Source organism: Carassius carassius, chromosome 15 (genome assembly GCF_963082965.1).
Source record: "Carassius carassius chromosome 15, fCarCar2.1, whole genome shotgun sequence".
In the NCBI taxonomy this organism is placed as follows: domain Eukaryota; kingdom Metazoa; phylum Chordata; class Actinopteri; order Cypriniformes; family Cyprinidae; genus Carassius; species Carassius carassius.
Genome location: NC_081769.1, coordinates 3,774,415 through 3,800,728, shown reverse-complemented (window position 1 = coordinate 3,800,728; position 26,314 = coordinate 3,774,415). Strand labels below are relative to the sequence as shown.

General features: G+C 37.8%; 1 protein-coding gene across 4 annotated transcripts in view; it reads left to right on the top strand.

Annotated features, from left to right (window-relative positions):
* inpp5b (inositol polyphosphate-5-phosphatase B) overlaps positions 1–19,860 on the top strand; it is a 39,747-nt gene extending 19,887 nt beyond the window's left edge. For all 4 annotated transcript variants that reach the window (XM_059567271.1, XM_059567270.1, XM_059567272.1 and 1 more), the window contains 16 exons: positions 4,722–4,892; positions 5,523–5,624; positions 5,719–5,833; positions 7,020–7,136; positions 8,975–9,162; positions 9,256–9,367; positions 9,452–9,561; positions 10,719–10,854; positions 10,944–11,054; positions 11,677–11,842; positions 15,578–15,813; positions 16,696–16,806; positions 17,182–17,266; positions 18,841–18,968; positions 19,079–19,190; positions 19,479–19,860. In XM_059567271.1, the coding sequence (XP_059423254.1) occupies positions 4,722–4,892; positions 5,523–5,624; positions 5,719–5,833; positions 7,020–7,136; positions 8,975–9,162; positions 9,256–9,367; positions 9,452–9,561; positions 10,719–10,854; positions 10,944–11,054; positions 11,677–11,842; positions 15,578–15,813; positions 16,696–16,806; positions 17,182–17,266; positions 18,841–18,968; positions 19,079–19,190; positions 19,479–19,618 (2,140 nt within the window). In that variant the 3' untranslated portion in view covers positions 19,619–19,860. The remainder of the gene's footprint in view (positions 1–4,721; positions 4,893–5,522; positions 5,625–5,718; positions 5,834–7,019; positions 7,137–8,974; positions 9,163–9,255; positions 9,368–9,451; positions 9,562–10,718; positions 10,855–10,943; positions 11,055–11,676; positions 11,843–15,577; positions 15,814–16,695; positions 16,807–17,181; positions 17,267–18,840; positions 18,969–19,078; positions 19,191–19,478) is intronic.
* Positions 19,861–26,314: the final 6,454 nt, after the last annotated feature.

The following is a 26,314-nucleotide window of genomic DNA, read 5'->3' as shown; positions in this document are numbered from 1 at the left end:
ACACAGACTACCTTCCATTACAAAGACATTCACATTTATACTGGTGGCCATTACCACATGTGGAGGGACAAACTCACAGAAAACACTTTACACATGTTCCCTTAAATATACAGAGTCTGAAAGAAACATATTGGCATGATGTTCTACTTAATAAATCTACATTGATGTTATTAATTCGTTCACATTAAACAGGAAATAACAGCAACAACTCGGCCACGTTGCCCTTGAAACCCCCACGCTCAATTAATACATGGTAGATTCCCACCCTAAGTGGAACCAATAATTCCTGCCATTGTTTCTTACCAGGACTCTAAAAATCACGGGACAAACGCTACACGGGAACAATACACATAGTTTACAGGTATTTCATTCACTCTCTGATCATTAGCTCAATTGGTAGAGCATTGCGATATCAAGCGCAAGGTTGGGGGTTCGATTCCCTGGGAACACATGATAGGTAAAAATTGATAACCTGAATGCACTGTAAGTCGCTTTGGATAAAAGTGTCTGCTAAATACATAAATTTAATTTAATTTTAATTTAATTACAATAAACTCTTGTATCACCAAACAGTCTCGGTGTGTGTTTGTGCGTATTAATGTCCATGTTGAACGTGCCTTCCCTCCGGGACCGTCACAAGACCCAGGAGTCTTATTTTCTCTTGCATACTTTAATTAAGCAAAAACACATTTTATCCGATTACTCGATTAATCGATGGAATTTTTGGTAGAACACTCGATTACTAAAATATTCGATAGCTACAGCCCTAAAGCATATATAAGTCGCACTGGACTATAAGTCACATTTATTTAGAACCAAGAACCAAGAGAAAACATTACCGTCTACAGCCGCGAGAGGGCGCTCTATGTCTTCAGTGTAGACTACAGGAGCACTGAGCAGTATAGAGCGCCCTCTGGTGACTGTACACGGTAATGTTTTCTCTTGGTTCATTTCTCTATGTTCATGTCAAATTAATTTTTATAGATAAGTCGCACCTGACTATAAGTTGCGGAACCAGCCAAACTATGAAAAAAAGTGTGACTTATAGTCCGGAAAATACGGTAGTAATTTTTTTAATTGATTGACAGCACTGGTTTATATGCGTTAATTACTTTTTATTTGTATTTTTATTTTATTTTATATAAAATGTTGCTTGTTTCATCATATGGGTGGAAGAAAAAAATCGATTCCAATATGAATTGCAGTTTTGTCTTCTACTTATTTCACAAATTTCAATTTTAAGTTTTATATTTTTTTACTTTGCTGTAGTACTGAATGCTTTTGGCTTTTTAGAGTATTAAAGAAACATACTTGAATGAGAAAATAAAGAATGGGATGTGTGTGATGGTAAAATCAGCTTCTGTACTCAGTACAATAAGCCGCAATAAAGTGGACACACATACAGAAAGCCGGCTCTCTCAGACAGCATGTGATCCCAAATTCAGTTATTTTTCTTTTTTTTGCACTTTAATGGTCAAATACAGACAGTTATGCCAAAATGTGCCATTGGCTAGAGTATTCGTTAAAGCACAGTCTCTCATGTTCTGTGCGAATGTAAACAGGTAGGAGAAAATTGTATGTTTATCAGAATGTTAGGTCAGATATTAGACATTTGTTCTTAAAGTGACAGCAGCCTAATAAACTGTTGCTGTCTTTTTTATTAATATTTTTTCATTAATGCATCAAACAACAAAAAAAGAGAAAACCACTCACTATTTCTGAATGAATGACTTAATTCTATGTGGTATTTTTAAATTTGATTGTTCAGTTTAGTATTTACTATGTTAAACCTGGGCTACTGGCCTAAAAAGAGTAATATTTTATGTATTTGAGGTCTGAGATGTGATGAATGATGTGATGAGTGAGAGGGCAAACATTTTTTCATTTAAGATCAGCATAGCCGTCTAATTAGCCAGTGCTGTCTTAAATAGTCTGCTTAGCACTTCATCTTTTATAACATCATGGGATTTTGACCAAATATATAGGGCTGCAACTAGCGATTATTTTGATAATCGATTGATCTGTCGATTATTTTTACGATTAATCGGTTTATGTACTTATATTTTAGTTTTTTTTTTTCATTTTTTCCTCAAGTAAATTATTAATAAATGGTCTTTATCCTTCAGCATAGATTTTTAAGAGATTTTAACCATTTTGCATGGTCATATCCTCATCAAAAATATACCTGGAGTTGTTTTATTGTGTTAGTAATCCTTTTGTTGAACTCTTCTGCAATCAGAACACTGACCCATACTCTAGCAAATTTCACAAGGAGATTTAAAATAATGTTTTCACCATGGCAGTCCTTAGAGCTCCTAAAGTAGTTTAACATCCCGAACAAAGCTTATTAAGGAATCTTTCAGAACATATTTTCACGAAGAATAAGGATAAAACAATAAAATTGCAGTGCATTGTATTTTATTATTTACTGGGAAACATCTTTATAGCTTTTGCTGTGAAATTGTAAACAATCCTTCGAAAAAAGTGCCAATGGCATGAAACCTGAATGGAACTCACAATTTAAAGTAAAATCCATCAGAAGGTTGTCCAGAAAAAAAAATTGGACACACACAAAAAACCTGCTGTGTGAAAAAGAGCAGTGAATACTTAGAAAAAAAGTGCATTTCAAATATCTTTAAACATTTACCTCTCTCCTTCAGTCATAATTAGGCTGCACGACTGAATTTTGAACTGGTAAACGACAAACTGATCACAGAACATGTTTGTAAAGCTTTAAATGTTAACTGTTAAAAAGCAATGTTATCAGCTTTTACGACTAAACATTTGCAAACAACATTGTACTGGAGAATCTGCACAAATGAAAGTCTTAGGGGCCGTTCACAAATCGCGCCTAAAAACGTGTGGAAAACGCTAGGCGCACCGCTTTCTCCTTCTTTCAAAAGCGCTCGGGCAGAAGCGCCCCTGAGGCGTCTGCCTTTGATAAGCAACCATGACGTGCTCTCTCCTTGAAGACGCGGAAAGTTCAGCAAAGGATAAATGGATTTGCAGCTCAAAAAATCGCTTGCAGTAGCTCTGCTACTAAATTTATTTCAAAATGGAAATCGATATACAACTATGATCAGCTGTTCCTTTCATCTTGACTGAGCTTTTAACGTTGTTACGGAAAAGGATGAAGCTGATTGGTTAGTTCTTGTCACATGACCCGCGGTGTGCTTGCGGCATTCTGAAAAGTTTAAATGTTTTAACCGAGCGCCAACCTCCCGCTCTCTCTCGTGAGGCCAATAAGGAAGTGACTAAAACTGCAATTCATCGACTGGCCGCTTGAGGCTGGCTGCAAAAGGGAGTCAGTCCCATAGACTCCCCATGTTAAAATGCCCAACTTTACAGCAGGAAAAAACATGTTTACAGCCTGGTTCAAAAAATGATTTTGGTCTAAGTATCTAATTTTGCCCTTCATGACAACTGTGAGGGGGGTGAATTTTTTTATAACTCATCCGTTTAAATTATATTAAGACTTAAAGTTCTGCATAATTAAGGGCGTAGCCACTTGAGTGACAGGTGGATTGCCGCTGCTGACACTGCCGTCGTGCTGTGTGGGTGTGGCTTTCAGCAACTAGCTCGTGCCTTTTTGCCCATTTTTGATTGTCCGGGAGAGTCGCGCGGTGACGCGCTGCCAAGATGGCGCTACTACACACTTTAGGCTTCAAAAACACACTTCAGGAGACTACGGGTGACGTCACGGACACTACGTCCATGTTTTTATACAGTCTATGGTTTTAACTCGATGCGGTGCGGTGTTGGAAATAACGAACATGAGCGCGCAAAAGACACGATGTGTGAACGTCCCCTTAAACAGTTCAGTAGTGCAGAGTTTACAGGTTACTCTTCTTTTTTGAAGGCTCAAAGTAAAATGCTCCCACATCACACTGAATGCTGCAGAGACGCTGTTCGGGAAGCACGTGACATAAAACGAGGCCAGCTATTGGCTATTCACTACTTCTCCTGTTGTACTGGCTGAGTAAAACCTCCGGTGGCTCATTACTGCCACACTTTGGTCACCGCAGATTTGAAATATGCACGAAATGAGCCGCTTACGGCAAATAAAAGTTATTTAGCAACTAATCGATGACTAAATGAGTTGACAACTATTTTAATAATCGATTTTAATCGATTAAATCGATTCGTTGTTTCAGCTCAACAAATATATTCTAACTTATACGGTAATAAAAATGCCCTGAAGTAACTACAAAAAGGCATGTAAAGCAAATATCTTTAAAAGAAATTCTGTGTGAAGCATGCCCCCAATCCATGCAATGTTCTCACCTATTTCCCCCTCACCTGTTTGCATTTTTAAGAGAAAAGTTTGATTAACAATTTGACACCGTATTAACATCTCTTTAAAAGAAGTCTCTTATGCTCCCTAAGGCTACATTTATTTGATTAAAATATTGTGAAATATTATTACAATTTAAAATAACTGTCTTCTATGTGAATATATTAAAAAGTAATTCATTGCCGTGATCAACGCTGAATTTTCAGCATCAGTCTGATGTGCTGCTGAATATTTTTATGGAAACCATGATCCTTTTTTTTCTGTATTCTTCGATTAATAGAAAGTAAAGAACAGCATTTATTTGAAATAGAAACCTTTTTCAACATTAAACATGCCTTTATTGGTACCTTTGATTCATTTAATGCATCCTAACTGAATCAAAGTATTAGTATTTCTGTCTTAAAGCACTTTGTTGGTTTGGTTTCAGTCAGGAGAGAGTGAAAAGTGAGGTGAGAGATGACCTGATCCGAAACTCGCAGCCCATCCTGGCAAATAAATCCCAGATGCTCGGCATGCCCCAGTTCGGCCTGCGGGATAACCTCATCAAGTGTGAGCTCCTCAAGAACGAGGACGCCTACACCTACATCAAGACCTACAGGTGCGGTTGGGTGCCAGTCATGCTTGATGTTAACATTTGCCTGTTATGTCATGCTGCATGCACTGATTTTAACATTTGCATCTGCTGCCTTTCGGAGGCCTCCGTGGTCCAATGTGGCCTACATTTCACAATATGCAAACAGAAATGGCATTTTGTGAGTTATTAAAGTGACATATTGTTAATTAGAGCCCTGCATTTCAGCCTTCAGACGTTTTTGTGCTTCTAATTGCATTTTTATATTAGTTTGAAAATACATTTTTTTATACATTATAAGTGTCTTTACTGTCACTTTTGATTTACATTTCTAGATTTCAGTTCAATGTATTTTTAAGGACAGTTGCAGTACTGTGTCAGCGGTGCCCCCTTTTGGATGGAAACCTGTCCTACAGCTGCACATGCATGAACACTGTTCATACACACAGTGATGTTGTTCCCATTTGCAATCATAAGCATAGTCATTTCAAAATAAAACTGTGTTATATACAGTCTCATGTGTAGGAATTGCTTTTTTTTGTATGCCTGTTTCATTTTGATCTTTGTAGAAGTTCTCCCAGGCTGATTGTGAGGTTTCAGTATGTGAGATGTTTCTTAATTTATACTGACAGCTTCTCTCTGACTGTATGCCAACAGCTTTTTCTTGGGCACTTACAATGTGAATGGGCAGAATCCAAAGGAAAGTCTCAGTCCATGGCTGGCGTCCACAGCCACTCCTCCAGACTTTTACCTCGTGGGGTAAGACTCCACATTATTGTATTTATATGAACCTAAACAGCAATGAAGTTGAGCAGATCAGTGTTTCTGAGTCCCTGCTGTTTTCCGTCTGTAGTTTCCAGGAGCTGGATCTGAGTAAAGAGGCGTTTCTCTTCAATGACACTCCTAAAGAACCCGAGTGGATGTTAGCCGTCTACAAGGGCCTCCATCCAGATGCCAAGTACGCTTTAGTAAGGACTTCCTCTGCCCTCTCACCCATGACCTAGTGTGCACTAATGTCCTTAATCCAGATAAACATAGAGTTATTAGACTATGCTGCTGATATGGATGGATTATAATTAATAAAATAATTAATTCATTAATAAAATGTAACAAATAAATCAAATGACTTATTAGGAAGGCAAGACCCCCAAGGTGAATAAAATACTAAAAGCGATAAAGAGGTAATGAGGCATTGTCCAATTTGATGTGCATTATTTTGCGTACATTTCTGAACTGAATACAGTCTGTACAGTAGGGAAAGTTCAAAATTTAATTTTGTTGATAGTGTGTGTGTATATGTGTGTGAGTTCCTTGCATTATTCTCCACATATGGCGCCACATCTGATCCCTAAATACGTTTTGGAAAAAAAAGCCTGTATTGTCCACTTTCAAGGTTTCACGAGTTCACGTTTCACAGCAGAAGCCGTCAAGCATTCTTATTGTTTGTGAACAGAAGCCGATAAGTCCATTTTAGCGAATCAGTGAGCTGTATTAAGGTCAGGTGACAAGGCTGCTACTCCCTTAAAAAAAGAACTTGATGAACTCGTGATATATTGTTCAGGGCGTAAAAGTTAAATAAAAGCTGAAACTTTTTCACAGAACCTTGCAAATGCAGTACATTAGAATGGTGAGGGAAAAGCTCTGTGTATTGCGTATGATCACAACAACGTTTGTCAGACATCTACATTGTCAGCTGAGGAGATTACAAGGATAAAACGAGTGTTTTTTTTTAACGCTGAAACATGAAATGTGGAGTTATCTGCTTTTGCCAGAAAATGACTGTTGGAGTTATCTGCTTTTGCTATAAAGCAAACTATATAAAAAAACATACTTTCACTGAACTTTTATTTTGTAGCTTAACTGTATTGGGTGAGTTATTATTACTTAATCAAAACAACCCAACTGCAATTTGATTGATATTTCTTGGAATGCACAATAAAAAAAGCATGATTTCAGTTTTTTTTTTATCTGTTTTTGCTAATTAACTTTGTTTGTTAATGTATAATGCTAATTATTATTATTATTATTATTATATGAATATATAATTTACAATTCATAAGCAAAAAGTCATTTTGAGAAAGTAGTAATCAGAAAATTGACCAGTGCTAATCGTCATCAGTGCCTTGCTCATTTCTGATCATTTGTGCTTTGCAGGTGAAGCTGGTGCGGTTGGTAGGCATCATGCTGTTGTTCTATGTGAAGGCGGAGCATGCGGCACACATCTCTGAGATGGAGGCTGAGACCGTCGGCACAGGTGTCATGGGGCGGATGGTGAGTGGTTATTATCAAAAGTAGTTGTATATTAGTATTAGTATTCAATTCAATTCAAGTTTATTTGTATTGCACTTTTTACAATACAAATCGTTACAAAGCAACTTTACAGAAAATTATGTTTCTACAATATTTAGTAGTAGCTAGTAGTTTGTGCACGTTTGACAGGATTTTAGAAAAAATAAAAAAAAATAATAATAATACAAGACGTAGTCAGCTAGACGATGAACTATCAATATTATTAATTAATAGTTATTATATGATGCAGTCACACATGTAGCAATAATTGTTAGTTCTGTTTGTTGATTCAAGGTTAGGATCATCTGGGGTCCTCTGAGGGTCAGCATCATCTCTTCTCAGGTGTTCTGGATCCAGACTGGAGCTTGTGTAAATCTTAGTTACCACGGGATGTAAATCCCGTGGCAAAACATAGAAACAAAATAGAGACATCATTAGCATAGCTGCTGATCCAACAAAGTAAAATTAGTTTAACCCAAGCTAATGAATAAAAATGCACATTTGATCAGATGCAACTACACTCACAATTTAAGAGATACATTATTCGAATGCTTGGCGAAAGAGATGCGTTTTTAATCTAGATTTAAACAGAGAGAGTGTGTCTGAACCCCGAACATTATCAGGAAGGCTATTCCAGAGTTTGGGAGCCAAATGTGAGAAAGCTCTACCTCCTTTAGTGGACTTTGCTATCATAGGAACTACCAAAAGTCCAGCGTTTTGTGACCTTAGGGTGCGTGATGGGTTGTAGCGTGGTAGAAGGCTAGTTAGGTACGCAGGAGCTAAACCATTTAGGGCCTTATAGGTAAGTAATGATAATTTGTAACTGATACGGAACTTAATAGGTAGCCAGTGCAGAGACTGTAAAATTGGGGTAATATGATCATATTTTCTTGACCTCGTAAGGACTCTAGCTGCTGCATTTTGGACGACCTGTAGCTTGTTTATTGACGAAGCAGGACAACCACCTAGAAGTGCATTACAATAGTCCAGTCTAGAGGTCATGAATGCATGAACTAGCTTTTCTGCATCAGTATTGTTGTGTAGTCGTATTGAATGTGTTCCAAAAACCACAGTCATGACTCTCACTATGTTACTGAATTCTCTCATAATTGATAAAGGGACTTAGCAACTTGTAAGTCACTATTTCAAGGTGACTTACAAGTTGCATTGACTTACTTTAGTAATAACAGTAAATTATGCCTAATTAAAAACAACTTACCCTAACCCTTTAGGAAGTAATTGAAAGTGAAAGTGACGTGACATTCAGCCAAGTATGGTGACCCATACTCAGAATTCGTGTTCTGCATTTAACCCATCCGAAGTGCACACACACACAGCAGTTACAATTACCGTGTTTTGTTACTACAAAATTACAGTTATTGACCATTATTGTTTGTTGAGAGTTTGTAAATAGATTAAAAAAAACGTTTAAATTAATTTGACTTTTTTAATTTTATTTAGAACAACTCAAAAAACAAATGAAAGAAAGAATCTATGAACTGGACTATAATAAAAAACAAGTCTGACACTGGGTTTCACAGTTTTCACTCAGGAGACTTTTTTTTGTGTGCATATGCACATGCACGGGTGCAAATTCACTAATACCAACATAAAAACTCGTGCCAAGATGTTGTTCTGACAGGTCCTGCTGCCTCTTCCCGTATCTCATCAGAAATCATCACAGTTGCATCTTGCTTTGATGCGTTGGTGATGACACAGCCAGTTTAATAGGGTTAACTTTACATTTTTTAAATTAGGAGCACAGTAAAAAAATAGAGCCTTGTTATTGATGCGTTCAAATAACCTTGTATCTCGTTTAGGGTAATAAAGGTGCAGTAGCAGTCCGCTTCCAATTTCACAACTCCGACATCTGTGTGGTGAACTCTCACCTCGCCGCACACACGGAAGAGTTTGAAAGACGCAATCAGGACTTCAAGGACATTTGTCGCAGGATTCAGTTCAGACAGGATGACCCCACACTACCACCCCTCACCATCATGAAACACAAGTATGAGCCAAACTCTACAGCCTGCCAGTTTAACTGAAGTCTAATTGTCCCCGTTTAAATCTTTTATCATCATGGTTCTCTCTTCATTTCCAGTGTTGTGTTGTGGCTGGGAGATCTAAACTACCGAATCTGTGACCTTGAAGTTGATCATGTGAAGGACTTAATAGCTAAAAAGGATTTTGAGACCCTGTATAATCACGACCAGGTAAGACAGAACATAGCAGTGGTTTGTCTGGGGAGTGTTGAGTTAGATGGCCAATAAATGACCGTGGATGTGCATGTGTTTCAGCTGAAACAGCAGATGGATGAGGAGGTTGTGTTTGTGGGCTTCACGGAGGGAGAGATTGATTTCCAACCAACATACAAATATGACACTGGCTCAGATCAGTGGGATACAAGGTCAGAGAGCACCATCACAAACTATTTCCTCTGACACTTTTTCTATAAAATATATTCTCCACAACACAGTTGGTTTGTTGCCAATCTGTGAAGTTTGATATAATATAGAAACATACTGCAAGTCGTTCCAAAAAGACCATAGGAAACAATAACTGTTAACTTGGGTACATAATTAATTTTGTGCTATGCATAAAAATAAATACTTCAGTTCATGGTGAGCTGTCTTATTTCTAAGTGATCAGACCTGTGTTTTCCTCCGGGGTATTTTTGAAAACCATATTTAGTCACCAGAATATTTTAGAGGCTCTCTTGACCAATGAACAAACACATATGAATGTGCTAAAACCCCACTCATATCGCTTTAGCAATGACACACTAATGTCTTTGCAAGATACATTTACTAACATTATACATGGTCTAGGGCTGCATGATATCTGAAATAAAATCAATATTGTGATATGGCTTAGAGTAGGGCTGCACGATATATGGTTTCAGCATCGACATTGTGATGTGCAAATCCGCAATAGCTTGGAGGTTGTTAAGGGAAGTACACAAATGAATATGTGAATGAATTAATTATATGAATGTTCCTCTAAAGTTAAAATATTGAAAAAAAGGTTGCATTGTCCATGGAGGTTATGGGAAGCGGCTGTAATTCTGCTGTTCCATAAGCACCACCTGGTGACAGAGAGTGGATTTACAGAGAGTTACATTTATATTCAGCCTGTTAGAAGTTTTTCTCTGTGCAAAAAAGAACTGAATTTGCATGCCCTGCTTTTGACCTGTTAGCCGATTCTTTTGGAGACATCTCTCACCTCTGTGTTCATCGACGCTGCTTATAAAGCCCGTTCCTGATGCGCTGCAGGTGTGACCGCTCAGCCCGTAATGAGCAGGTGCAGGTGTGCCTGCTCTGTTTCCAGGGCGACGCTGATGAGAGCTTGGGCCACGCGTCACTATATATATATATATATATATATATATATATATATATATATATATATATATATACATACATATAAATGGTTTACTATTTTATAAAACATTTTCAAATTTTTTAAGTAAAATAAAATGTTTTACAAGTAGGAAATGGCAAGAGTTTGCAAGCGTCATTAGTGATCTGATCACTTCATCTAATCAGTGTGGTTTTGTTTATGCAGTGAGAAGTGCCGAGTTCCAGCATGGTGTGACCGCATCCTGTGGAGGGGAAAGAACATTAAACAGCTTCATTACCAGAGTCACATGACCCTGAAGACCAGTGACCACAAACCCGTCAGCTCTCTGCTAGAGATCGGGGTGAGAACAGCAGCCGTGATCATGCACCCTTCAGCCAGTCCTCGTTCTCTGTCCTCTTACTGACATCGGCTGTTACTCTGCTGTTACAGATCAAGGTCGTGAACGAGGAGTCCTACAAACGGAAGTTCGAAGAGATCGTGAGACACATTGACAGAATGGAGAATGATTGTATTCCTTCAGTTACTCTGTCTCAAAGAGAGGTCAGCAGTCTTCCATAATTCAGCCACTGACTTTTACAATTTACACTTATATTCAAAAGTTTAGGGTCAGTAAGTTTTGGAAAGACATTAATACTTTCTTCAGCAAGGATGCATTTAATTGTTCAAAAGTGATAATTAAGGCATTTATAATGTTACAAAAGATTTCTATTTCAAATAAATGTGGTTCTTTTGAACTTTCTAATCAAAGAATTCTATAAAACTTTTAAAATGTTGCGCATATTCTTTATTGGGATATATCGAATATATTACAGAAAACCAGCACATGTCTAATAAATAGAATAAATTCTGAAGAATCATGTGACACTGAAGAACGGAATAATGATGCTGAAAATTCAGCTTTGATCACAGGAATAATTTTCATAGATTACAATGTATTAAAATAGAAAACGGTTATTTATAATGATAATGATATTTGACATTAATTCTGTTTTTACTCTATTTTTGATCAAATAAATGCTGTCTTGGTAAGCATATGTAGTTAAAAACATACAAAATAAAAGAAATTGACTGACTCCAGACTTGTGAATAGTATTGTGAAAATGTAATGCTCATTTAAATGAAAAATGAATGCATTGTATTTCCTTTTGGTTTCTTTCTGTAGTTCCTCTTCCAGGATGTGAAGTTCATGCAGCATCAGGCAAAGACTGTGACCGTTTATAATGATGGACAGGTGCCGTGTCAGTTTGAGTTCATTCCCAAGCTAGAAGAGCCCACCTACTGCAAGCCCTGGTTAACAGCAAAGCCTGCTAAAGGCTTCTTGGCTCAAGGTCAGAGGGATTCACTGATACACTTACATTCGCCACAGTGTTGGTGTTTATTCGATGCAGATAGAGTTACATCTAGTTAATACTAGTTCTAAAACAACCAGCTGTTTTATTGAGATGGACTGGCTGTTACATGCCCTCTTGTTAAAGCAACTCAGAACATACTTGATGTGTAATATACAGCTACATGAAGCAATTCTTCGTCATCAGTACAGAAAATGTGTACGGACTACACTGTGCTATCAGTGTTCACAATTAAAACTTGAAGAGATAGTTCACCCATAAATAAATATTCTGTCAGCATTTACTCACCCCATCATTTACGGTACAACTAAATAGAAATAGTTGACGGCAGCCATTGACTTCTATTATAGTCTTTTTTTTTCATACTATGTAAGTCGATGTCTGTTTGTGCTCAACAGAAGAAAGAAACTCATTAAGGTTAGAAGGTTCTGTAAATGATGACTTTTTTTGATTTATTAGGAATTATTTGACAGCAGTCAGAAAAATGAACTTTTCCATTAAGCTGTTATATTTGCCCTGGTACATTAATTCCCAGGGGCAATTTCTTCTATCCTTATTAGATGTATCATCTTTTATATCGAACTCTTAAATTCAATCAATAATTAATTCAGTGAGAGTAATAAGACACTATAAGGCTGTTTCCAGGCAAAATTAAATCATTATCATTATAGATTCTGACATCTGCAACTGAAGTGGCATATGGATGTATTTACACAGACTGTTTAAACCTTGTGCATTGTTCAAATTCACTACCCTTTCGTTATGTTCGGGATGAAAACATCCACTCAATTAAACTGCTGTAAAAATGTATCAGATAATTTTTTTTTTTTTTTTTTTGCATAAATCTATTTATCAACCTCAATCCTGATCAAAACTAAAAAAAAAAATAACAAAATACAAGATTTTAAATCTTTAATTGCCAAGTTCATAAATGATGTCACTGATTTGGGGAAAATAAAACAAAATGACTTATTTTCAATATAAAAGTAATTGTGGTTGGATTTTTTTTTTTTTACTTTTTATCACAGTCTTGGGCATATCAAATATTAGTAACAACACTGGCTTTGATGCATTTTTAGTTTTTGTGCAGCATTAGATTTTAATTTTTTTCTCATTTATTGTTCGTGGCTGTTTTTTCCCCATTGACTTCCAGTATAACAACATTTTTTGATTGCAAAGCCATGACACCATAAAATCATGCATTCTTGATGGTTGGTGGTTTTCCCTTTTGGGAAGAGGTAAAATTTGTTATTTTTACAGTTGATCACTAGGTGGGACCATTAACCCTTTAGATAGGCCTGTGCAAAAAAAGGCTTAGTTTCTGGCTTTTATATGTAGTCGTAGTTATATGGAGTATAACAGCAAATTATAGTGTTTGTGTGTGAGAGAGAGAGAGAGAGAGAGTGAGAGAGACCTTTGTGCACTTACCTTGATGTATTTGACAAAATCTAAATGTACACCTCAGCTCTCAGAACTACATGGAGTAAACAAAAGTGTATTTATGCACCTGCTGCCTTTTAATGATGGTGACAAGTATAGTCTAAACAAAAGCAAAGAACGTGGATTTAAACACTTGCATGCCATCGTGCTGGTCATTTGATGGTGAGAAGAGCAGCAAGCAACACGAGAAAGGGCTTGACTTGTACTGAAGTTTTAGAAATGATTATGCAGCTTGACCCCTCCAGCGAGCTGCCACATTTTTGAAGTTTGTATTGCATTTTGGTTCATAATACATTATGTTCATAAATTTGATGCAAAGTAGATTTTTTTTACAGGATTTTAAGGTTTTAAACTGGCTTTACCATGAAGAAAAGACGAGCATTTCACACATAGACCATCCGTACTTTTCACCATCAAAAGGCAGCAGGTGCATAAACACACTTCTTTTTTTATTGTTTACTCCATGTAGTTCTGAGAGCTGAAGTGCATATTTGGATTTTTTCAGATACATCAAGGTAAGTGCACAAAAGTCTCTCTCACACCCTCTCTTTCTCTCTCTCTCTCTCTCTCACACACACACACACACACTATAATTTGCTGTTATACTCTATATACAAGCCAGAAACTAAGCCTTTTTTTTGCACAGTCCTATCTAAAGGGTTAATGGTCCCACCTAGTGATCAACTGTAAAAATAACAAATTTTACCTCTTCCCAAAAGGGAAAACCACAATCAAGAATGCATGATTTTGTTGTGTCATGGCTTTGCAATCAAAAAATGTCGTTATAATGGAAGTCAATGGGGAAAAAACAGCCACAAACAATAAATTAGGGAGAAAAAATTTAAATCTAATGCTGCACAAAAACTAACAATGCATCAAAGCCAATCTTGTTACTAATCTTTGACATGCCCAAGACTGTGATAAAAGGTAAAAATATGTCATTTTGTGTGTGTGTTTTCCCCCAAATCAGTGACATCATTTATGAACTTGGTAATTAAAGAGTTAAAATCTTGGATTTTTTTTTTTAAACATTTGGTAGTTTTGATCAGGGCTGAGGTTGATTTAATAGATTTATGCAAAAAAAACTAGAAAAAAATATTGATCTGACACATTTTTACAGCAGTTTAATTTAGTGGATGTTTTCATCCACGAACATCCCGAAAGGGTAGTGAATTTGCCCACAGTGTACCGTTAAGTTTTTGAACATTTTCAAATAATTTTCCCGAAATATGTGTCAAAATAAGATTTGTCACCAAACATCATTCCATTTGCTGAAACACAGAGAAAGTTGTGGCCAAAATAAGACTCAACTTTACCCCCTAGTGGACGAAAACGTCCCCAACAATGCATAAGGGTTAATGCAGCTCAGAGATGGCATGAAAGCATTTACACTGCAGTTAGAGCTGCATAAATGTTGTTAATGTCATTTTGAAATGCATCAGGGGAAAATTTGTCATCAAAGAATTTCTGGGTAACACTTTATAATAAGGTTCCATTAGTTAATGTTAGTGTATTAATTAACATGAACAAACAATGAGCAATACATTTATTATTGTTTTTATTAATCTTTGTTAATGTTAGTTAATGAAAAAACAGTTATGTAATGTATTGTTCATGTTAATTCACAGTGCATTAACTAATGTTAACAAGCACAACTTTTAAATTAAGTAATGCATTAGTAAATGTTGAAATTAACATCAACTAAGATTAATAAACACTGTAGAAGGATTGTTCTTGCTTAGTTCGTGTTTACTACAGTAGTTAACTAACATGGAACCTTATTATAAAGTGTTTCTGTATTGCCTTCCAGAACTGTTACACGACTGTATTCCTGACCAGCAGGCATCCACGAAAGAATTGATCACATTCATTGTGTTTCGTCTGCTTGCTCTGAGCCAAAAGTCATATGAAAATGATTACATTCAGAGGCTTCTCCCACTTTTTCATCATGATATTTAGTGCCAGTTTAACAGGAAGTTAATTTTTTTCCTCTTTGACACATCGGATGGAAATGGTGCTTATTTGCAAATGTTTGAATGCGACATTCTAATTTTGAGCACAAGTTAAGCTTTGGATGGAAACCTGGCTAGTGAATGTGAATATCAGAATATCAGCTTGCACATTGTTAACAAATAATTATATTTTAAAAAACGATACACTAATGCACATAAGTCCAAGCCTTCTGTCCAATGTTTTTTTATCTGTAACATCCATCAGTCTGTATTGGTGCAGATCAAAGAAGAGAATTAATCAGTCGATGTGGTCTCTGCGTAGGTGCCAGCGTGGACATCGACCTCGAGGTGTTTGTGAACCGCTCTACAGCTCCAGAGCTGAACTCAGGCCAGCAGCAGCTGGAGGACATCCTGGTTCTGCATCTGGACAGGGGGAAAGACTACTTCATCTCCGTCACGGGCAACTACCTGCCCAGCTGCTTCGGCTCGTCTCTCAGTACCCTGTGCCTGCTGAGAGAGCCCATCCAGGACATGCCCCTGGAGACCATCAGAGAGCTGGTGAGAGCCTGCCGTTACAAACGTTGAGGTTTTTATAAGAGCACTGCCATTTCTGACAGATTCACTGATGTTTAATAGTCCATTACCGTTTAAAAGTTTGTAGTCAGTTAAGATGTTTTTAAGTCTCAGCAAGGCTGCATTTATGCTGCATTTATTTGATCCAAAAAAATACAGTAAGAACAGTAATATTGTGAAAATATTAAAATAACTGTCTTCTATGTGAATATATTTTGAAATCTTATTTATTCCTGAATTTTCTGGCGCCGATAGCCTTGTGGGCAGTGTGTCGATACATAGCGGTGTTGCGCTTCAGGCGTCCCGAGTTCGATTCCTGGCTCAAGGACCTTTCCCAATCCCATCCCCTCTCCTCTTCTACTTCACCTCAGCTCTACTGTGCTGTCATCATAAAAAACAAAAACAAGCTGAATTTTCAGCATCATTACTCCAGTCTTCAGGGTCACATGATCCTTCAGATCAGTGGTAGAGAAAGGTTGTGGGATCGAGTCCCAGGGAACATTTTAGGTAAAAAAATGTTAGCACTTTAAGTCGCTTTAGATAAAAGCGTCTGCTAATTGCATTAATTTTTTTTCTGCTAAATGCATACAATTTTCTTTGATAAATAGAAAGTTAAAAAGATCAGCATTTATTTAAAATAGAATTTCTATACTGTCACTTTTGTTCAATTCAAATCATCTTTATTAAATAAAAGTAATAATTTCTTTAAAAAAAAAAAAATGTTACTGACCCCGAACTGTTATATGGTTGTGTACATGAAGGCAATATTTTGCACGACTCAAAATCTTGATGAATGAATAGAATGAATATGAATGTAATCATCTGATAATGTTTAACCCGCCTCATAATTTGAATTTGTTGCATCAGAGTATGAAGTCAAATAGCCAAGTGAGTATCCCAGAGACTGAAAAACCTCAAGAAATCCCCAAGGAGATATGGATGATGGTGGACCATCTCTTCCGTTACGCAAGAAAACAGGTCAGGACTGCCCTTTTCTCATCTATTATTGTGTTTAAACTTTCTTAACCTTTTCTCTTTCCCAGTCTTAAAACATTTAAGCTGTGCTTTGGTAATTTTGTGCTGCTAAAAGCTGTTTGTCTTTTTATGGCCGAGCCATTGAGCTCCTCTCTGTAGCAACACCAGCACTAAAGCAGGAATCTGCTGAGGAAATTCACTCCCCGGCGCCTTAGGAGCTGTTTCAGTAACCCGAAACAAGAAATTAAAGCTTCCCCAAACCATTCTTTGCTGTTCAGAAATCTACTACACAATTAAAGATGTGACTGATGAAATGTTGAAGCACAATGCCTGGAGAAAGCAGTCGTAATGAAATAGTTGACACCGTCTGTGTTACAGGAAGAGCTCTTTCAACAGCCCGGCCTTCGCAGCGAGTTCGAAGAGATTCGGGATTGTTTGGACACGGGCAGCTTAGACACTCTCCGTATCCTTTCACACGGTCACTGTATGATTCATGTCTGCAGTGTGAGCTGACTCAACGTGATCCAGAGTTTGCATTAACTGGAAGCTTTTTGCATTTCTGGATGATTCCAGGAATTAAAATACTTTCCTTTATTTTTCCCTAGCAAAAACAGACCAGGAGAAAGACTTTCTGAAGGTTTGGACAAAAAAAAACGCTATTCCAAGCATAGCCTACAGGAATAATTCATGTCATATTGTATGGGAGGCCATGTTCTCTTTTTCACTTTGCAGGACCAGAATAAAAATAAAAACCAAGAATATAACAGAGGACTAAAAGAGTTCTCGCTTTGTTATTGTTGTATCAAAAATTTTATAAAAAATAATAATGAAAACTAAAATATAAAAGCGGTTGTAAACTTTTCAAATCAAATATTTTTGTGACCAAATGATTACAAATAATAATAATATCCTTGCTTTTGCTAATGTATGTCATTTGCAGGTCATGTTAGGATGTTTTTATGTTATTGACAATTTTTTTTATTTAGGTGTTTATAGATCCATTAATAATGGCTTAATAAATGATTGCAAGTAATGTAAAAATGGCACACCATAGCTGGGCTACTAGCTGATTTGCTTAACTGTAAAATGAATTATAATTTCTCAATAATAAAATCTGTGTAGATAAACAGACTAAAATAAAATGTACATGGAAAGCATACAGTGGCAGCCAGAGGTTTAGGGTGATTATGATTTTTCAATCTCATGCGAACTGAGACTCAGATATTTCGTAAAATTATCTTTAATTACATTTTTATTGATAATGAGTTGGATTGAATACATTTCAATAGCATTCAAATGTTTGGGGTCAGGATTTTTTCCCTCCTGGTGGAAAGACCTGCTCAACTCAATCCGGGCAGCTGAGTCCTTACACATCTTCAAGAATCGGCTAAAAACACATCTCTTCCATCTTTATTTGACCCTCTTACTTTAACACTCACTATTCTAATTCTATTCTTTAAAAAATGCTTCTTTTAGACTTGAACTCTATTCATTCCTAACATACTAACTGCCTTCTTAAAAAAAAAAAAAAAAATTGTTTTTTTATTTTTTAAAAGTCATTTAAAAAATAAAATGTTTTCTTTTTATTTATTATACAATTAACAAAAAGCAAAAAAAAAAGCTATATTCTTTTTTTTATTCAATCTGTTTTCTTTTTATTGTATAATAAAAAACCTTGCTATGTGTACTGTGTTAAGCTAGCGGAGACTTGTTATAGCACTTGCATGTCTTTACTCTTTTGTTGATTTTGAATTCTTGCATTGTCCAAGTCACTTTGGCTAAAAGCGTCTGCTAAATGACTTAATGTAAATGTAAGTCTTGTCTACTCGCCAAGGTTGCATTTATCTAATCAAAGATACAGTAATATTGTGTATTTTCAGCATCATTACTCCAGTCTTCAGTTTCACATGATCCGTCAGAAATCATTCTGATGTGCTAAAATCATTCGAATATGCAGCTTTGCTAAGTTTTAAGTGTAGACCCACGTGTCTCGGTTCTACTTGACTGTTGAGTGCCCTTGACCTGAAGCTGTTTTAGCTGGCAGTAACCACTCTGTGGCTGAAGCCCTGCTCCTGTTCCTCGATGCCCTTCCTGAACCGGTGATCCCCTTCTCCTTCTACCCACAGTGCTTGGACTGCAGCTCAGACAGCAGCCAGTGTAGACAGGTCTGTGTCTTCAATATGTCTCTTTCACTGCAGTCTCCATTTCTTTGGATGCTCAGTCACGGAAAAACAGATGAATAAATAACTTGTTTCCTTTCTCTTTCTGTCCACAGATCATTTCTGTGCTACCTCAGTGCCATAAAAACGTTTTTAACTATTTGACGGCATTTCTTCAAGAGCTGTTGAAGCACTCTGCACACAACCGGCTGGATGTCAGTATTTTAGGTAGGTTGACAGTCCACTTTCAGTATTTGTTTCTGTGTACTTTGTCTGCAGATTTGGAGAGTACAGGCCAGTTTCAATGGGAAAATGTTATTATTTAAAACAGATTAGTTGCATAATTCAGACGTCTAGTCATGCACTTGGTTTAGAAATGAAAAAGTCTCAAGTTTTAGCATCTGTTTTGATTTTGCATGTTGTTTCCAGTCACAGAAAACCTGGAGACATCAGGGAGTTTGATGTGGAAGTGACTTTGGAAGCGGTTTGACTGACTCGTTTGTGTTTTGTTTACAGCCCCGATCTTCGCTGGCCTTTTGCTCAGGTCACCCACAAAGCAAGATCTCGCCGAGAAAAGAAAAGTGAAGGAGTTTTTCCAGCATTTCTTGGTCCAGACGCCCTCTGACAGAGACATTGACGATAAATTACAGGAATAATGTACTGCATGGTGTTGCCTTTATTATTTCACATACCTAGTTTTTCCAGGTATCAGCAGAATTATGTCGATAAACATTGTAGTTGCCATTTAATTCAAAGCATTTTAAACCGATATTGAAGCTAATTTTGTTTTATTCCGAAAACAAATGAGAGTTTGTTATTTAATTAAATATATTTGTATTTTGATGTTTGTAAATAAAAAACAGTTCTTTTATATTAAATCTCAACAATAACAACACAATCTAGTGTTTGCCTTTTTCTTTTGTTTTCTTTGAAATAATTTCTCATATTTAGATGCAAAATAATCTAAAGAAATAATTTACATTTTGTAGTATAGTATAATAGCTGTTATATATTTGTCTTTTTATTTTCATGCTGATTTTCAACATTTTTTACCCTTTTAAAGATATTTCATACAAAGAAATTGTAAATATGTTGGTAAAAGGTTTATTCGTATAAGTATTTCAAAGTGCTTATTCAATATTACAATATTGAGCATTTATTTTGCTCAACATGCATGATTTGTAATGAAAAGAAGACTTGATTGTTAGTTACTATTTAAATATACACGGTCACACTTTACAATCGAGTCCCATTAGTTGATATTTAATGCATTAATTATCAATGAGCAATACATTTGTTACCATATTTATAATCTTTGTTAATGTTAGTTGCTCATTGTTCATGTTACCTCAAGATCATTATTTTTTATTTAATTAAATGTTGGAATTAACATCAGCAAAGTATTTTCATTGTTAGTTCATTTTAACTAAAGTAGTTAACTAATGTGAATAAATGGAACTTTATTGTAAAGTGTCACCATAAATACTTAATAAATACTTTTAAAATACTTAAAAACCAAAGAATGTCTGTCATAACATGTTGACACTTTACAACAAGGTCTTATTAGATCTTTTTTATTTATTATATTTTAAATGTGTTAGTAAATATAAAAATAATCATTAACTAAGAAATACTGCAGAAGTAGTGTTTATTGTTAGTTCAGGTTAACTATATATATAACTATCTTAAGTTGCAAGGTGATATTTGAAGCAATAGTCAAAAATACATTGTATTGGGTCAAAATTATAAATTTTTCTTTTATGCCAAAAATAATATTAAGTAAAGATCATGTTCCATGAAGATATTTTTTAAATTGCCTACCGTAAATATATCAAAACTTAATTTTTGATTAGTAATATGCATAGCTAAGAATTCATTTGGACGATTTTCTCAGTATTTTGATTTTTTTATTTAATTTTATTTCTCTTTTTTTTTTTGCACCATCAGATTCCAGATTTTTGAATAGTTGTATCTCAACCAGATATTGTCCACCTAACAAACCATGTGGAAAGCGGATTTATTCAGCTTTCAGATGATGTACCAACCAAAAAATTGACACTTAAGACTGGTTTTGTGGTCCAGGGTCACAAAGTAGTTAACAAATATTAATGAGGCCTTATTATAAAGTGTTAACTAGTCTACCACTAGTCATTCGTATTACATAAAACTCACGAGTATTACAGAGTCTGTTAAAAACTCATGTTCTAAAATGACAGTAAAGTTGACCTTGATATAAATGTTAGAAATGTTTGTTGCATGTTTAGTACTAGTAAGTTACGTTTTTGAGGAGCGATGTACTGAATCTGTCAGCGATGTGATGCGATGCTGTAGTGAAGTGAACTGATCTGGAGTCTGTACGCTGAATCTGTCAGAGATGTGATGTGATGCTGTAGTGAAGTGAACTGATCTGGAGTCTGTACGCTGAATCTGTCGGTGATGTGATGTGATGCTGTAGTGAAGTGAGCTGATCTGGAGTCTGTACGCTGAATCTGTCAGAGATGTGATTTGATGCTGTAGTGAAGTGAACTGATCTGGAGTCTACGCTGAATCTGTCTGTGATGTGATGCTGTAGTGAAGTGAGCTGATCTGGAGTCTGTACGCTGAATCTGTCGGTGATGTGATGTGATGCTGTAGTGAAGTGAACTGATCTGGAGTCTGTACGCTGAATCTGTCGGTAATGTGATGCGATATTGTAGTGAAGTGAACTGATCTGGAGTCTGTACGCTGAATCTGTCGGTGATGTGATGCGATGCTGTAGTGAAGTGAACTGATCTGGAGTCTGTACGCTGAATCTGAATCTGTCAGAGATGTGATGCGATGCTGTAGTGAAGTGAACTGATCTGGAGTCTGTACGCTGAATCTGTCAGCGATGTGATGTGATGCTGTAGTGAAGTGAACTGATCTGGAGTCTGTACGCTGAATCTGTCAGAGATGTGATGTGATGCTGTAGTGAAGTGAACTGATCTGGAGTCTGTACGCTGAATCTGTCAGCGATGTGATGTGATGCTGTAGTGAAGTGAACTGATCTGGAGTCTGTACGCTGAATCTGTCAGTGATGTGATGTGATGCTGTAGTGAAGTGAACTGATCTGGAGTCTGTACGCTGAATCTGTCAGAGATGTGATGTGATGTGATGCTGTAGTGAAGTGAACTGATCTGGAGTCTGTACGCTGAATCTGTCGGTGATGTGATGTGATGTGATGCTGTAGTGAAGTGAGCTGATCTGGAGTCTGTACGCTGAATCTGTCAGAGATGTGATGTGATGCTGTAGTGAAGTGAACTGATCTGGAGTGTGTACGCTGAATCTGTCAGAGATGTGATGTGATGCTGTAGTGAAGTGAACTGATCTGGAGTCTGTACGCTGAATCTGTCGGTGATGTGATGTGATGCTGTAGTGAAGTGAGCTGATCTGGAGTCTGTACGCTGAATCTGTCAGAGATGTGATGTGATGCTACATAGTGAAGTGAGCTGATCTGGAGTCTTTACGCTTAATCTGTCAGTGATGTGATGTTGTAGTGAAGTGAACTGATCTGGAGTCTGTACGCTGAATCTGTCAGAGATGTGATATGATGTGATGCTGTAGTGAAGTGAACTGATCTGGAGTGTGTACGCTGAATCTGTCGGTGATGTGATGTGATGCTGTAGTGAAGTGAGCTGATCTGGAGTTTGTACACTGAATCTGTCGATGATGTGATGCGATGCTGTAGTGAAGTGAACTGATTTGGAGTCTGTACGCTGAATCTGTCAGCGATGTGATGTGATGCTGTAGTGAAGTGAACTGATCTGGAGTCTGTACGCTGAATCTGTCGGTGATGTGATGCTACATAGTGAAGTGAACTGATGTGGAGTCTGTATGCTGAATCTGTCAGAGATGTGATGTGATGCTGTAGTGAAGTGAACTGATCTGGAGTCTGTACGCTGAATCTGTCGGTGATGTGATGTGATGCTGTAGTGAAGTGAACTGATCTGGAGTCTGTACGCTGAATCTGTCAGAGATGTGATGTGATGCTGTAGTGAAGTGGACTGATCTGGAGTCTGTACGCTGAATCTGTCGGTGATGTGATGTGATGCTGTAGTGAAGTGAACTGATCTGGAGTCTGTACGCTGAATCTGTCGGTGATGTGATGGGATGCTGTAGTGAAGTGAGCTGATCTGGAGTCTGTATGCTGAATCTGTCGGTGATGTGATGCGATGCTGTAGTGAAGTGAACTGATCTGGAGTCTGTACGCTGAATCTGTCGGTGATGTGATGTGATGCTGTAGGGAAGTGAACTGATCTGGAGTCTGTACGCTGAATCTGTCAGAGATGTGATGTGATGCTGTAGTGAAGTGAACTGATCTGGAGTCTGTATGCTGAATCTGTCAGAGATGTGATGTGATGCTGTAGTGAAGTGAACTGATCTGGAGTCTGTACGCTGAATCTGTCAGTGATGTGATGCTGTAGTGAAGTGAACTGATCTGGAGTCTGTACGCTGAATCTGTCAGCGATGTGATGTGATGCTGTAGTGAAGTGAGCTGATCTGGAGTCTGTACGCTGAATCTGTCAGAGATGTGATGTGATGCTATAGTGAAGTGAACTGATCTGGAGTCTGTACGCTGAATCTGTCAGAGATGTGATGTGATGCTACATAGTGAAGTGAACTGATCTGGAGTCTGTACGCTGAATCTGTCAGAGATGTGATGTGATGCTGTAGTGAAGTGAACTGATCTGGAGTCTGTACGCTGAATCTGTCAGAGATGTGATGTGATGCTACATAGTGAAGTGAACTGATCTGGAGTCTGTACGCTGAATCTGTTAGAGATGTGATGTGATGCGATGCTGTAGTGAAGTGAACTGATCTGGAGTCTGTACGCTGAATCTGTCAGAGATGTGATATGATGTGATGCTGTAGTGAAGTGAACTGATCTGGAGTGTGTACGCTGAATCTGTCGGTGATGTGATGTGATGCTGTAGTGAAGTGAGCTGATCTGGAGTTTGTACACTGAATCTGTCGATGATGTGATGCGATGCTGTAGTGAAGTGAACTGATTTGGAGTCTGTACGCTGAATCTGTCAGCGATGTGATGTGATGCTGTAGTGAAGTGAACTGATCTGGAGTCTGTACGCTGAATCTGTCGGTGATGTGATGCTACATAGTGAAGTGAACTGATGTGGAGTCTGTATGCTGAATCTGTCAGAGATGTGATGTGATGCTGTAGTGAAGTGAACTGATCTGGAGTCTGTACGCTGAATCTGTCGGTGATGTGATGTGATGCTGTAGTGAAGTGAACTGATCTGGAGTCTGTACGCTGAATCTGTCAGAGATGTGATGTGATGCTGTAGTGAAGTGGACTGATCTGGAGTCTGTACGCTGAATCTGTCGGTGATGTGATGTGATGCTGTAGTGAAGTGAACTGATCTGGAGTCTGTACGCTGAATCTGTCGGTGATGTGATGGGATGCTGTAGTGAAGTGAGCTGATCTGGAGTCTGTATGCTGAATCTGTCGGTGATGTGATGCGATGCTGTAGTGAAGTGAACTGATCTGGAGTCTGTACGCTGAATCTGTCGGTGATGTGATGTGATGCTGTAGGGAAGTGAACTGATCTGGAGTCTGTACGCTGAATCTGTCAGAGATGTGATGTGATGCTGTAGTGAAGTGAACTGATCTGGAGTCTGTATGCTGAATCTGTCAGAGATGTGATGTGATGCTGTAGTGAAGTGAACTGATCTGGAGTCTGTACGCTGAATCTGTCAGTGATGTGATGCTGTAGTGAAGTGAACTGATCTGGAGTCTGTACGCTGAATCTGTCAGCGATGTGATGTGATGCTGTAGTGAAGTGAGCTGATCTGGAGTCTGTACGCTGAATCTGTCAGAGATGTGATGTGATGCTATAGTGAAGTGAACTGATCTGGAGTCTGTACGCTGAATCTGTCAGAGATGTGATGTGATGCTACATAGTGAAGTGAACTGATCTGGAGTCTGTACGCTGAATCTGTCAGAGATGTGATGTGATGCTGTAGTGAAGTGAACTGATCTGGAGTCTGTACGCTGAATCTGTCAGAGATGTGATGTGATGCTACATAGTGAAGTGAACTGATCTGGAGTCTGTACGCTGAATCTGTTAGAGATGTGATGCGATGCTGTAGTGAAGTGAACTGATCTGGAGTCTGTACGCTGAATCTGTCAGAGATGTGATGTGATGCTGTAGTAAAGTGAACTGATCTGGAGTCTGTACGCTGAATCTGTTAGAAATGTGATGTGATGCGATGCGATGCTGTAGTGAAGTGAACTGATCTGAAGTCTGTACGCTGAATCTGTCAGAGATGTGATGTGATGCTATAGTGAAGTGAACTGATCTGGAGTCTGTACGCTGAATCTGTCGGTGATGTGATGTGATGCTGTAGTGAAGTGAGCTGAGCTGGAGTCTGTACGCTGAATCTGTCAGAGATGTGATGTGATGCTATAGTGAAGTGAACTGATCTGGAGTCTGTACGCTGAATCTGTCGGTGATGTGATGCTACATAGTGAAGTGAACTGATCTGGAGTCTGTACGCTGAATCTGTTAGAGATGTGATGTGATGCGATGCTGTAGTGAAGTGAACTGATCTGGAGTCTGTACGCTGAATCTGTCAGAGATGTGATGTGATGCTGTAGTGAAGTGAACTGATCTGGAGTCTGTACGCTGAATCTGTTAGAAATGTGATGTGATGCGATGCGATGCGATGCTGTAGTGAAGTGAACTGATCTGAAGTCTGTACGCTGAATCTGTCGGTGATGTGATGTGATGCTGTAGTGAAGTGAACTGATCTGGAGTCTGAATGCTGAATCTGTCAGAGATGTGATGTGATGCTGTAGTGAAGTGAACTGATCTGGAGTCTGTACGCTGAATCTGTTAGAAATGTGATGTGATGCGATGCGATGCTGTAGTGAAGTGAACTGATCTGAAGTCTGTACGCTGAATCTGTCGGTGATGTGATGTGATGCTGTAGTGAAGTGAGCTGATCTGGAGTTTGTACGCTGAATCTGTCGGTGATGTGATGCGATGCTGTAGTGAAGTGAACTGATTTGGAGTCTGTACGCTGAATCTGTCAGCGATGTGATGTGATGCTGTAGTGAAGTGAACTGATCTGGAGTCTGTACGCTGAATCTGTCGGTGATGTGATGCTACATAGTGAAGTGAACTGATGTGGAGTCTGTACGCTGAATCTGTCGGTGATGTGATGCGATGCTGTAGTGAAGTGAACTGATCTGGAGTCTGTACGCTGAATCTGTCGGTGATGTGATGTGATGCTGTAGGGAAGTGAACTGATCTGGAGTCTGTACGCTGAATCTGTCAGAGATGTGATGTGATGCTGTAGTGAAGTGAACTGAT